The 15,065-nt window shown below is 44.5% G+C and overlaps 1 protein-coding gene across 2 annotated transcripts in view; it reads right to left on the reverse strand.

The window, feature by feature from the left end:
- Positions 1-15,065, reverse strand: part of LOC147722941 (uncharacterized) — a 796,795-nt gene that overhangs the window by 225,342 nt on the left and 556,388 nt on the right. For both annotated transcript variants that reach the window (XM_086965340.1, XM_086965341.1), the window contains exon 11: positions 7,030-7,134. In XM_086965340.1, coding sequence (XP_086821466.1) covers positions 7,030-7,134 — 105 coding nt within the window. The remainder of the gene's footprint in view (positions 1-7,029; positions 7,135-15,065) is intronic.

A 15,065-nucleotide genomic window follows, 5' to 3' on the forward strand; every position in this document is an offset into this window, starting at 1 on the left:
TAGCAATGAGAAATCCATTCACTCACCAACACACCCATGCACAGTCAACCGCCCATATAGCTGTTTCCACATGCACTCTTGAACTCATACTCCTAGTGAATCAACTGCTTACACATCTATGCACAGAGTCACGCACCTCCCAGCCACCCACACACACACACTCAGCCTCCCATTCAAATACTTGGGCAACCAATCAATAACCCATATGGCCACTCTTATAGCTACTGATCAACACATGCAGCAGCTTACACAACAACAAACATACTGATGCACAAATTAAGACAGTTTAGTCACTAACCCATGCACTCAGTGAGACACATTTAATCACTCTTTCATACAGTCAGTCATGCACCTACTAAATTCTTCATCCAGACACTTATACATCCACTCATTCTTCAATATGTAAAACATATTTAAACTTTACAGACACATACAATCACTGGATGTTGTCATCAGTGATGTCATCAGTGATGTCATTTGAGATGTCATCAGTGATGTCATCAGTGATGTCACTGACCATGTCATGAATGATGTAATATGTGACATCATCAGCAGTGGATTGCGGGTGCGCGATATATAGTTAGCGCTTCTAACTATATATGGAATTTCAATGGTTTTATGCGAGTAAAATAAGGTTTTGTAAATGCTAATTCCTAACTATATATGGCCTAAAACCAATGGTTTTTTCATTGAATATATATATATATATATAGCAAAGTCGTCTCCCTCACGAGAAACATGAGATTAAAGAAAACATTCTAGAGGACACACAGGAATTAACAGTCATAAGCTTATCATGCAGACCAATCACAGAAGCAGAGAACTCACTATTGAAAAAAGGCCTAACTTTTTGTCCCAGTATACACATGGACATAGCACAAACAAGGATCGATCTTTATAAATATACTAGGAAGAAAAAATTGGCGAAAATGTTTAAAGATAAAGAAAATGAAATTAGAAACAAAAAACTTTGGATAAAAAAAAGCAACACCAAGCTCATCTCTCCAGGCAAAAGACTCAGACAGCTACTTGACGCTTGCAAATTCAGGTGTAACAACAGAACCGGAACAGATAAAGCTAAATCACGCTTTTATTCACAAATACAACCAGGCAACAAAATAGACATTTTTAATGAAGCAGTTATTCAAGATCTTTATAAAGTGAAAAAACAAAGATATTTGGACAACCTAAAAGTGGAAGAACGAGAGGCCCTAATAACCCTAAGCCAAGACAATAAATTTGAAATACAAAATGGCAGATAAGGGGGCCAACATCCTCATCTGGGATAAACAAGATTATATTGATATGGCCCATGAACAACTAAATGATACAACTTATTATGAGAGTTTGACATCCAATCCTACTGCAAGAATGAAAACAGAAGTGGATATAAAGTTGAAAAAATGGCTAGATTCAGGTCTGATTGACTTTGACGAATGGAAATATTTGACTGTGGAACATCCGGTGACAGCTACCACACATTTTTTACCCAAAGTACATAAAAATCGCACAAGACCCCCGGGACGCCCAACTGTGTCGGCAAATGGTTCTCTGTTTTAACCCATGGCAAACTACATTGATTTTATTCTGTTACCTTTAATTTCAAAATTGAGTTCCTACATCAAGGACACTACTCATATGTTGAGACATCTAAATGGAATACCATGGTTACCTACATACAAATTAATAACAATGGATGTCGTATCATTATATACGAATATTGACCACGAGATTGGAATAACAGCTTGCAATTTCTTCCTACAAGATAGGAATATTCACTACACCGAACATAACAGAATGCTGGAGGAAATGATCAGAATATGTCTGAAACAAAACATTTTCCACTTTGGAGATGAATTGTTTTCTCAAAAAAGAGGAACTGCAATGGGATTTTCTTTTAGTCAGAGTTTCGCCTGCCTCACCATGGGCTGGTGGGAGCAGAAATGGGCATGGCAAGCAGAGAATGACGAATTTCTGAATAAAACAATACTGTGGATACGTTTCATCGACGACCTCCTATTGATTTGGGATGGTTCGGAGAAGGAGTTCGAGGCATATTTTGAAATATTGAATAAAACACCAGCAAATTACACATTCATGTATGAAAAACAAGTAACGTTTTTGGAAACTGAGATCTACATTGTGTGAAACCAATTGAAGACAACATTACATAGAAAAAGTGGGCAACCAATGCAACGCTGCACGCAAATAGTTTTCATCAGCAATGCCTTTTCCAAAACATACCGTATGGAGAATTTTTGAGATTACAGAGAATCTGCTCCGAGGAAGACCAATGGTTGAAACAAAGTGAGTCCACTGCCAAAATATTTGAAAGGAGAGGATATTGCAAAACACACATCATGAATGGTTGGGAAAAAGCAAATCAAAAAAATAGGAATGAGCTTTTACAACCAATACATGTGAATCCCAGCAAAACAACAGACAATGATCCAATAAGATTCATCACTACCTACTCCAAAGAATCAAATCAAATCAGACAAATCTTGAGAAAAAATTGGAAGATTTTAAAGTTAGATTCAACCATTGGAACACTTATTGGCAATGCCCCACAAGTGACATATCGGCGAGCACCAAATTTAGCAGATCGTTTAACCGATAGTCACTTTCAAAAGGAAGAGAAAAAAACGTGGCTACAGAGTAAAGATTTTAAAAAATGCTACAATTGCAAGGTCTGTCAAATTGTGAAAAAAACCTGAAAATGCAATGATGGCCAATGGAAAAATATTCAACATACATAATCTGATTACTTGCAAAAGTCAATTTGTTGTCTACGTGATCGAATGCCCCTGCCATTTAAAATATATTGGCAGCACTAAATGTGAACTAAAAAAACACATCCTCGAACACGTCAGAGCTAACATACACAATGATAGAAGCAATGCTTTTGCCAAGCATATGGAGAGTCACCATGAGAGTAATTGGAAAAACCTATGCTTCTATGGGATTGACATGGCGAAAAAAAAATTCGAGGCGGAGATAGAGAAAGAACATTGAGACAATTAGAATCCCGTCACATATTAAGTTTCCGATCACTTACCCCCTTTGGTTTGAACCAGACTGAAGAAATGTACATCCATTTGTAAGTATTGTAGATATGGGAAATCAGTAAGGATACACATTATAGTGAGTCTTATGTTACAGCAGAGAGTCAAGACTTGCAAAGTTCAGCCTCTTAAAATCTACGAGCTATTTGTTTATATATTAATTTCACATTTTTTATTATTATTATTATAATTTTTTCGAAACATTTATGTTTATAGTTGGTTCAAGGAGAGCCGATTGGAACTAACGCAAAACATAGAAGGTTAAAATTGTGAAGGTTAATATGGTATGGTGCTCCAAATCAATGAAGACAGGGTCGAGACAATTGATGTATTATCTGAGAGTCAGCCACTGGAGGCTTATATTAACAACAGATTGAAATAGGAAGAAAATGCCGATAAGATGCAAGTATGAGACTTAAAAAATCTAAGATAACCTTAAAACAAACTTATATAATATTGCAATTGAGGCTCCCGAATTCCAATTTGACACCAGTCAGTTGTGTCTTAATTAATCTTTTCTTTATTCTTGCACAAAAAAACTTTAATTTAAAGAATGTTTGTTCAATGCACTACTATTACCATAATGCCCCAACACAAGAAAACAGGAAATGATGTCAGCAATGTAGCACTGTTTAAATAATCCTGTGGGTGTTGTGGGTGTTACCGTGATCAAGAACTCGGCTGAGTTCGAAACGCGTTGGTGTGTTTTCAATTCGATGGAGTATTTGGATAATAAATCACTTTAAACTTTGCACGATATCGGAGTGCGATCTGTTCTGTTTCTCGTGAGGGAGACGACTTTGCAATATTGGCGGCTTTGCTCGGCCGCGAGTTCACGCACAGCTGCAAGCAGCGCCCTGTCCGTGAACAGAGCTACACAAGGAATCATATATATATATACACACACCACCTACTGGCAGTCGCCAATAGGTAGTTATAGTTTGGATGAAGTTTCCATACGAAAAGCGGTTTTGGACTTGCCTATATATTTGGTGTTGATTGACGAATCTTCACGAAATGTTCCCAAAAAGTGCCCAGGTGATTCTTGTTGAGCATGGATGGAATTTTCAGGGTGATAAGTCCAGTGGGAGCAACAAAAGGTGGGGATGGGAACCAAAAAACATGTTTTTCCCATGTTAATTTCGATAGGACCGTTACACACAGCAACAGTCTGAACTGCTTAATGGAATCACACCAAATTTGGCAGAAATATAGATGTTGGTTCAAGGAAGAGTCTTTTCGTGATCTGGTGTAAATCCATCCTTGACCAGGGAAAAACTGCAGCCTTCATCCTACTGGACCTCTCTGTCGCTTTTAACAGTTTCCCACCGCACCCTAATCACGAGACGTCCCAGTCAACAAAAGAATCACCTTCAAGCCCCTCACACATGCCTACAAAGCTCTTCATGTCGCAGGACCAGCATATCTGTACCACAGCCTCTCTTTTCACATACCCGCCAGACAACTTTGCTTTGCCCAACTTGCCCTGGCCACAGTCCTACTGATTAACAAGACCAAAACTGGAGGAAGATCCTTTTCCTGCCTCGCTGCCAAGACCTGGAACACCATGCCCCTCTAGCTCAGGAAATTCCTATCGTTGATCCAATTCAGGAAGATTCTAAAGACCTGGTTCTTCGACTGAACCTCCATGTCCAGACGTATTAGCAGCTCAACCACCCCCCTGCGCCTTGAGACCCTCACAAGTGAGTAGCCGTGCTCTATAAACTCCTGATTGACTGACTGATTGATTGATTGGGGTGGAGAGGATCCTCGACCCCTCCCGATCTCGTACTGAAATCTGATTGGCTGACAATACTTCAAACCGGGAAGAATTGTCAGCATTCTTGGGACATAGCTTCAGGTTAAAAAAAATTAAGGGGGGGGGGGGGGGGGGTAGAAGCCCCGCAGGGCCAAAAGAGCATTGTTTTTATATATGTTGGTTGGATATGCGGATCCCGCTGAAAATGTTAAAAAAAACATAGCATGGGCTCACACGCTTCGTTAATTATCAGCCTGTGGGTGGGCCAGGGGCATTTTTTTAAATAAGGAAGTGGGCCACACGGGCCTCGACTCCCAGCAATAGAATATTGCTGATTCACAGATGTAATTATGAAAAAAGGTAGGATAAGTATGTTGCCACCTCAGCCGCCTTATATTTCTTTTATTCTTCCTCCTCGCCTTCTCTAATTAAACATAGCATCCAACTTTGCAATTTTTCTCTTTACCTTGTGATTTTTTAGCAGCACTCGCTCAACATACATGTGATGGAAGGATTCATGCCCTAAACCCAGACGTGCCTGAAACCAACAGCAGTATTACCCCTCATGACTAGCCATCAACTTCTCCATGAAGATTTACTGAAACTCCCTTAGGTATGAATTAATCACATACACATCGCAATAGCTGTTTTATGGTAGGGTTTGGTTTAAAAACTAAAGGTCATTGGAACACTACTTACCTCTGAGCCTGCCTCTCACATGTGTCAGCATTATGCACACAAACACAGGCACCATTTTCCACCAATAACAATCTAATTTGAGCACTACTACAAGTCAATGAATTTTCTCTATTTTACACTTACACTGAGGGCATATGGCTACTGTGGCACAGCTTGCAGTGTACATCTCACCAATTATTAGCACATATATGAAGATGACACCATAACCAGAATGTTAATTTGCTGGTTTTCTTTTGTGTTCATTTATTTTTTGTATGTCTTTTCTTGTTGTTTTGATTCAATTTGATACATTTATTGTGTATTTTAGTTTATTTAATTATTTAAAAAAAATCTCTCACAGAGTTGGTTACATGTAAAACACATGCAGCCTTGAAAAAGCCCCAAGCCTGTGCGCCACATTGGAGGAGGGGGCGGTCAGATTTTATTTTTCAAGAAGGATATACACTAAAATGATTTTAATCAGAATACAAATTTTAAACCTTTTCGTAACCATGGACTGACTTCATTTAAGAGCGAATACACCTGCTAAATTTTAATCAGTCTACACTATCCCTTTGACTGTATACATATTTGACGTAGTCTCTGCCCTCTAAGTTGCCCTTTCTTCTCCTCTGATGTAGTCCTCTAGCGAGAATTGTAGGACCGCTTCATTTCATCATTTTTTTGCCCACTATGCCACCTCCGAACGGAACCAGCCATATGCAAACCAGTCTTGGTCCTGTTCCAATAGTGACAATTCTAAAGACACTCCAGCCTAAACGGTCTGGCAAGGTACAGTCTGAAAGAAATGGGTTCATTTTGCAAAAACAATGAGTTTCAACAAACAATGAGTATAATAAACATATCAGGAATATGACGTAATTGCATACATTAATATACTTTGTGAAACTGACCCTAAATATTAATTTTACACTCTAACAATTATGAGGCACACATTTTCTACAGCTGTGTTAGGCTGAAGGGATTTATTTAGCATTTGGAAAAATGTATTTCTTTGGTGAATAAAACAACGGTTGTTATCTCTCCAGCAATGATGCTGTTAGGTAAAATCCAAAAAGATAATAACATGGAAACACTTTTTCAATATTGACACTTTATATTTTTTGCGATGACTGTTGCACGTCTATGTATAGCCACGGAATGGCTACAGGAAAAACCACCGGATTTTCATCAATGGCGTGCTAAAATGCTGAGCTTATATAATTTGGAGTGGAGTTTATTTTCAATTAAAGGATCAAGGAAAAAGAGACCTGGTATTCAAATTTGGAGCGCTTTTCGGGACTATTATGACATCAGTTTTTCTCTTGGAAGCTAAAAATTTGGACACTCTTATTTGATGATTAATGTGATGTATATTAATTTGTGACTCTGTTTGCAGTTTGGCTGTGCTAAGAACAATAAAAAATAAAATAAAAAAACAATTATGAGGCACATTGTGAAATTCAATAAACACCAACTGCTTTTATTTATTATACAATATTTTATAATGCTGTTAAACAGGATTACCTCATAAGACTTAGGCAGGAAAGCATCATCAATAAGACAGTCGAGGTTCACTGAATAGGTCTGATCAATCTCTAAATATGACATGCTTCTTAATGCAACAGAGACCTATTTGAAAGGGAAACAAGGATTGTCAGAATAAAGAATGCAAAAGCAATCATAAATAATGTTATCTCAAAAAGCAGCCCTCCATCCTTCTCCCTTGACAACTTTTGAGATATACAACAACGTTCTTGATAAACTAGACTAGACTAGACTAGACCACATACTTTACCTGGAAATAAGTTCCCAGAGCATACAAGGTTAAGCTCTGCCACTGTCGGAATGGAAAGTAGCAAAATAGACCCAGGCACCAACATAAAAGTAGCCCCAACTAGCGAAGCAGATAGCTAAAAATGTGAAATAATGTTGAACATTAACAGTAACGGGCATTGGCATAGCCAATAGGTCTCGCCTTTGGGACCTTATAAGTGTTTAGTTATCCAGCACAATATCCTTGGTGCAACAACATCAACTGCTGCATGGTTAAACACTTATATGGTCATAAAGGCGAGACCTATTGGCTATGCCAGTGCTTGTTTTTATTTTTACTATGGTGAGCAGCAGAGTTAGGGCTGGTAGTAAGGGCAACACAAACAATGAAGGGAGGGCAGGTGTCAAGGGAAACATGGACAATGGAAGGAGAGCAGGTGGTGGGGCAACATGGACACCAGAGGGACGGTGGGAGGGCAACAAGTACAAAGGAGGGAAGGTTGGTTGCAGGGCAACATGACAGCAAGCAGAGGAAGGTCGACTGGAGGGGGGGCACATAGAGAGGGGAGAAGTAGATGAAGGAAGAGAGTTATGTGGAAGTGGGTAGATGTTGTGAAGAGTAGGAAGTGAAACTAGTTGGGGTCATATCATATAAACTGGGTTACAGTAGGTTGAAGGGCTTGAGCAGTATTGTACCAACTTAGCCTGTGGTAAATAGTTGAATGACAGACAAATGTACTGCTGCTTTTGATTGGAAATGTTGCATCTTTTGTTGGCATATCTCAAGTGAACAACTGAACACAGTACAGTAACATGCCGATACCATAACATACCAAAAGCACACGTTTCTACTTGTGTAACAATATATCTGTAAGAGACATTAGTTAGTGATAGATTCCTTACCGTAGAATATCCCCAGGCGTCAGACTGGATCTGGAATTTTTTTTCATCAGCAGTACCCCTACGTGTCGGTAGTTGGCGTTGTGCGGCTCCGCGTCCGTCATTGGCGTTGTACGCGCCGAGATGACCTCACGGAGACTACTTAGGCGCCACCCATGCGCGCCGACGTCAGTTCTGTACACAACTTTCCGCGCCAGGAATGCAGAGCCATGCAAGAAACGGACCATTGGTGCCATGAAACTACGACCCTGAAAGGGATGACCTTAACCCTAGAAATCAGTTCACACAACGGGGAGGATGGGTGGGGCAGTAAGAAATCTATCACTAACTAATGTCTCTTACAGATATATCGTTACACAAGTAGTAACTTATGCAACTGAAAGAGACACGTTAGTGATAGATTCCTTACCTTAGAATAGATACCCCAGCAGTACCAACCCCGGAGGTGGGTCTGCGAACAGGATTACACCAGAAAGTCACGGAGAATAGAACGGCCAAAGAAGCTGTCTCTCCGGACTTGACTGTCAAGGCAGTAATGCTTGGTAAACATATGCAGCGAAGCCCACGTAGCTGCCTGACAAATGTCCTGCAAAGGAACGCCGCATCCCAAGGCAGCAGTGGCTGCCGTTGCCTTGGTAGAATGGGCACGCAGCCCCACAGGAGGCTACTTCTTAGCCTATGAGTAACATGCTTTGATGCACAGAACAACCCACCGAAAGATGGTCCGTTTGTGCATGGCCTGACCTTTTTTAGTGCCTATGTAGCCAACAATGAGCTGGGCATCCACCCGGAACTGTTGTGTGCGCTTCAGATAGAACGAGAGCGCACGTTTTGGGTCCAGACAGTGGAGCCTCTCTTCCTCTTTTAAAGGATGCGCATGGAGGAAAGAAGGTGGGCAAAGTGATGGTCTGCCCGATGTGGAAGAGCGTGTCAACCTTTGGCAAGGAAGAAGGACGGGTCCTTAAAACAACATTGTCCGGATGAATAGAAAGGAAAGGAGGTTTGGAAGAAAGAGCCTGGAGCTTATTCACTCTTCTGGCAGAGGTGATAGCTACCAGGAAAGCCGCCTTGAGAGTGAGTTAACGCAAAGGACAGTTATGAAGGGGCTCGTAGGGAGCGCACATCAGATATGTTAAGACAAGGTTTAAGTCCCATTGAGGCATAATGAATGGCACGGGAGGAAGCGTGTGCGTAATGCCTTTCAGGAAACGGTTAACAACCGGAGACTTAAAAAGAGAAGGCTGATCTGGAAGCCGTAGAAAGGAGGAGATGGCCGAAAGATAACCTTTGATAGTGGACTTCAGAAAGAGGGCAGAAAGGGGATCCACAGACTTAGCTGTGCGCCATGCCACAAACTTTTTTTCTACCTGCAGGAGTATACTGTTTTAGTGGAGGGATACCTGGCTGCCAGAATAACATCACAGAATTCGGGAGGAAGATCGAAAGCCGTCAACTGTCGCCGCTCAATCTCCACGTATGGAGGTGGAGGCTGGACAGGTTCGGGTGGAGGACCGTCCCCTGCTGCTGCGACAGAAGATTCTCCCGAAGAGGCAGTCAGATCGGGGGATCGATCGCTATGTTGAGTAGCTCGGGATACCAGTATCTTAGTGCCCAATCCGGGGCCACAAGACTGACTTGGGCCTGGTCACGCCAAATCTTCTTCAGCACTCTGGGCAGAAGTGGTATAGGAGAAAAGGCGTACAATAGACCACAACTCCACTTGTGACGAAAAGCGTCGCTGAGCGAGTGCCGCCTTGGAAATTCCAATGCGCAGAACTGATGATATTGCGCATTCTCTTCGTTGGCGAATAGATCTAACCAAGGCTCTCCCCACTGCTGATAGAGACCTTGCGCCACGTCCCATTTCAAACGTCATTCGTGATCCATCAAGCACCGACAGCTGAGTTCATCCACCTTGGTGTTCAGAGAACCTGCCAGGTGTTTAAACCACCAAGGTGATGCCTTGATGTTCCAACAATGTCCAGAGGTGCAGAGACTCCTGACATAGGGTCCACGACCCCACCCCGCCCCGTTTGTTGCAATACCACATGGCGCTGGTGTTGTCCATGAACACCTGCATTACACTTCCCCGGACTGAGGGAAGGAATGCCTTCAATGCAAGTTGGATCGCCCGAAGCTCCACAAGGTTGATATGGAGCCGGGATTCCGCCGGAGACCAGAGGCCTCTGATCTCCACCTCTCCCAAGTGGCCTCCCCATCCCAGGAAGGACACATCTGTCACCACTGTGTGCACCGGTTGGAGAAGGGAGAGGGATCTGCCATTGACCCAATCGCGATTCGTGAGCCACCACTGCAATTGTCGTGCAGTGCCCTCCAAGATCTGGACGTGATCAGACAGGTTGCCCTGATGCTGCGCCCACTGGAACTTCAGGTCCCACTACAGAGCCCGCATATGCCATCTGGCATGTTGCACTAGCAGGATGCAGGAGGCCATCAGGCCCAGGAGCCGGAGGGTCATCCTGACTGAAACCCGGGATAGAGGCTGAAAGATCGGAATCATAGCCTGAATATCCGGGACTCGCTGCTCGGGAGGATAAACCCAAAACAGCGTCAAATCCAGAACCGATACGATGAAGGGGAGCTCCTGAGAGGGACTCAGGTGCGACTTCGGCATGTTGATGGAGAACCCCAGCAAATGCAGACGGTCGGCCGTAGTCTGAAGGTGGGTGACAACTGCCTGGGGCGATAGTCTGTATGCAACAACAAGGGAACCCAATCGGTTATCCGGGGACCGTGGGTAGCTATAGTCTAAAAACAACAGTGGTCCCCAAGAGTATATAAATTCAAAATCAGATAAACAATAGTCCACAATGGGAACTATATTGGCCACTGTCCAGCCGGACAGGGTAGTTTATTTTTTACAATGAAACAAATACTGGGGTGTGGAAGGGCACAATCCTGTACCGTTTTCAGGAACAAACAAGGGGAGTTTTTTAGGCAAGAAGGAGCATGATTGGCCACTTATAATTCAGTAGACATTGAAAGTAGTGCCAATAAAAGTGCTAGACACAGCGTAAATCAGACATAATAGTAGGGCTGTGAAAACACTTAAAACAAGTCGACGTTTCGATCCCATATGCTCAATGTTGCGGGACCATCATCAGGACTAACAATACATACATTTGCTTGCCTGGTATAAAAAGTTAACCACACAACCGCCTAATAGGAACAAGGAATAAGGAGAAAGGTTGGGAAACAAAAGAAAGAAAGAAAGAAAATAAATAAGAAATAAATATGCATGAACCCACTTAATTGTACTCTGAAAAAACTGACAATGCATTGTAATCGGAACCGACTTATCGTGTTCGTTAAATCCATGCAAGTGGTATCATTAGCCTTGGAACACGTGATTGTTGCAGTCCGTGTCTATAGCCTTGAGTCATACAAGTGGTGAGGTGCGTGACATGTGTGTGCGAGAGATAATACTTCACTTTGATTAACAAAATTATTTAGAATTACATAAATATTACTAAGCCAATTCCACTCAGCGTCCGCATTTATTCAGCATTTGGGTGCACTCATGTCCGCTTTTGTATCATGCATATTCGTGCTCACACATTCAACACCTCTTAGAGGGACCACTTACCCATATGGGTCGGGGGGTTTCAGGGAATTTTAATAAATGGGTCCTCGTTTTGATATTCGCCTGAATGGTGGGGGATGACAAATTATAAGCAATTTATGTGCGCTGCGGGTTCATTTGCATTAGATTCAAAGATCACGTGCAGTAGCAAGGGCTATTACCTGTTTGGTACAGGTCGTTCCGTTATGTCCACCTCATTTCCGTTAGGGCAGAATTTTCTATGGGATAAATATTTACAGGGGCTGCTATCAGTCAGGGGATTTGCAACTAAGACAGCCGTTTTTTTTTAAAAAAGGGGGAAGGCGAGCTTACCTTGCGGAGGGGATTGGCCTGTTAGGTCCGGTAATACTCAAAACGAGTCTGCAATAAAAACTCAGTTTTAGTATAAGAATGCGGGGGGCCAGCATAGCGTTAATCGCCAATCGCTCAATCTGCTTACCAGTGGGAGGCAGTGCCTCCGTAGTGTCTGTGATCCCTGGGTGCTCTGCCGAGTCGCAGTCACTGGGGCCAGATGGTCAAGACGCTTGATAAGCGTGCAACATAAAAAATGGAGAAAGGACTAGACGCACATGGGCGCCATCTTGGAGTGGGGTAATGATCATTGGGATATGCTGCAGCGAGGGTTGTGAGCGTGAAATTGTGCAAAAGTGACTATAGTTATCGGCGCAGTGATAGAGTGATTAAAAGTTTAAACATGAGATATTTACATTAGATACAATTCATTAATTTTCATATTTAAAGAATTAGTAGCCAGTAAGGCAAACTCATTTTCTCATTCATAAATACATAATCTCCAGTCCATTGAGATTTTGAAAGTTCAGAATTTTCAAATTAGACCATTCATAATAATGTTGTCCAGTCCTCAGCGCGATTTAGACCATCGCGGATAGTGTTAAATTGAATCATAATCCTCAGCTCCTCTCTGTTGAGCATCTGAGTCAGGTTGCCGCCTCTTGGTGGTGGTTTGACGACTTTCAAAACAGTCCATTTGACGTCATTCTCATTGTGCCCTGCTTCATTGTAGTGATCCACAAGTGGTGCATTGACGGTATGGCACCTGATTTCAACAACCAGTCGTCGAGGTTGAGGAAGACTGACACCCCTGACCTGCGCAGGTGCGCTGCGACCACCGCCATCACTTTTGTGAACATCCGAGCAGCGCTGGTAAGGCCGAAGGGGAGCACGGCAAACTGAAAATGATATTGGCCTACCATGAACCGCAGGTAACGCCTGTGGGCCGGCAAGACAGGGATGTGAAAATATGCGTCCTTCAAGTCCAACGATACCAAGAGGGCCATGACTTCCTCTTGCAGAAGTGCAAAGTGATCCCCGACATGCGGTGGAACTGAGGTGGCACGGCTGGGGGGCAGACTCAAAGGGGAGGGAGTAACCCCTCCGGACGAGTGGCCGCACCCACTTGTCAGAAGTGATAGAACGCCAGTGGGGAGGTGATGTTGAATCCGGACGCCCACTGGCATGGGGTGCACCCCAAAGCTCGGACTAGGAAGACTGAGGCGGATGCTGTGGGAGCGGAGGTGGCGCACGCTGGATCCCTGTGAAGCCATGGCGGCCTCCACGCCCACGCTGAGTTTGGTTCTCGTGGGAAAGGCACTCTGGGACATCGAATCTTGGATTACCAGGCTCTCGGGCGTAGGATGAGTGTTCAGAAAGGAAGTGTCACCCGGCGCCGGGCGATGACGCCTTGACACGTTCTTATCCACAGGGGCCTCTGTGGCTGGCTGCGACCAAGTGCCCAGCAAGACGTCAGTGAGGGCGTCATTAAATGGCAGAAGGGCTCCGACGAAGTGGACGCCGTTAGGGCCACCATAGGGAGATCAAGGTTGAGGACCTCAGCTGCCCGACGGAGCACCACCGTGTAAGAGGCGCCCTCCTCCACGGTAGACGGGAGAGAATCAAACTCCGGGTCAGAGGAGACATCAAGGCCGCCGGCCTCCTCTAAGTCGTCCGCCCAGTCCTGCTCAGAGTCACACTGACGAGCAAGAGGGTCCCGGACCCCTCCCAGTTGACCTCTACCTCAGCTGTTTGTGGTACAGACCGCGACGGCGGGGCAGGACCCGGGGAAGGAACAAATGGTGTCGGAAACGGCGCCGAACTGGGCCGAATCAGCACCGTGTCCCAATGAGGATCCCAGGTAGGGACAAAATTTTCCTGGAACCGGGGCAAGGGTGGAACAAATGGTACCAACTGCGGCGCCAGAGGCGGAGCAGGGGCCGGAGCCGGCAGTGTGGGACCTTGTGGCGCAGGATCCTGCGGTGCCGGGGCCAGAGCCGCCACCGGCTGCTTGACAGGATCCTGACAAGGGACCACGGGCGCACCGGCGGGAGCCCGAGGCCTAAACAGGCAGTCTATGGTAGCAAGACATTCTTGTACCTGTGCAGGAGTCGCCGACGGACACGGATAAGGTGGGTAGGCCGCGGGACTCCCGTGCTCCAAAGGAGTCGCTTGGGGCAGAACCCCTGTCCCCTTGGTCTGGGGACCGACGGAATCCGAGGGTAAAGACTTGGAGCCCGAGGAGCGATGATGGTGGCCCCGCGAGCGTTCTCTGGAGCGGCCCCTGGACTGAGAACGGCACTGGGAAGAGTACCGGACCTCAAGCCGCTTCCGGCCCCGCCCCCTCAAGGCCTTCGGGGCCACGGCCAGACAGTCCATGCTGGACTGAGAGTCGTGATCGCACTCCAGGCAGTAGAGACAGGCGTTGTGGGGGTCGGCCACCGGCATATTGCGGCGGCAGGCCCTACAAGACTCAAAACCAGGCATCCCTACGGGCAGTAGACTTACAGGAGACAAAAGCCTCAAAAAGATAGTCAAAAAGGGACTAAGGTACGTGCTCTAACCGGATCTGGCGCAGAAAAAGAAAGACCTGAGGTCAGCGAGCATGGGTGGCGCCTAAGTAGTCTGTGACGTCATCTCGGTGCTTACGACGCCAGTGACCGACGCGGAGCCACACTGCCCCACCAACCGACGCGCAGGGGTACTCCTGACGAAAAAACTTTCCGGGTCCAGTCTGACGCCTGGGGATATTCTAAGGTAAGGAATTTATCACTAACGTGTCTTTCAGATACAGCATAGCACAATTAAAACGTAACTGACCCCAACAAAAACAGAATACAACATAACCAAAGGACAACTCATCACATTGCAATATTGCAGCACAAAAAAACTACAGAATACATCACACCTACAGCACAATGCCACGGAAAAAATACTCACTTTGTCACATTACCACCTCCGCAAACTTGATATCATAATATTGTGGTAAAAG

This window comes from Lissotriton vulgaris, chromosome 4_1 (assembly GCF_964263255.1).
Source record: "Lissotriton vulgaris chromosome 4_1, aLisVul1.2, whole genome shotgun sequence".
In the NCBI taxonomy this organism is placed as follows: Eukaryota; Metazoa; Chordata; class Amphibia; order Caudata; family Salamandridae; genus Lissotriton; species Lissotriton vulgaris.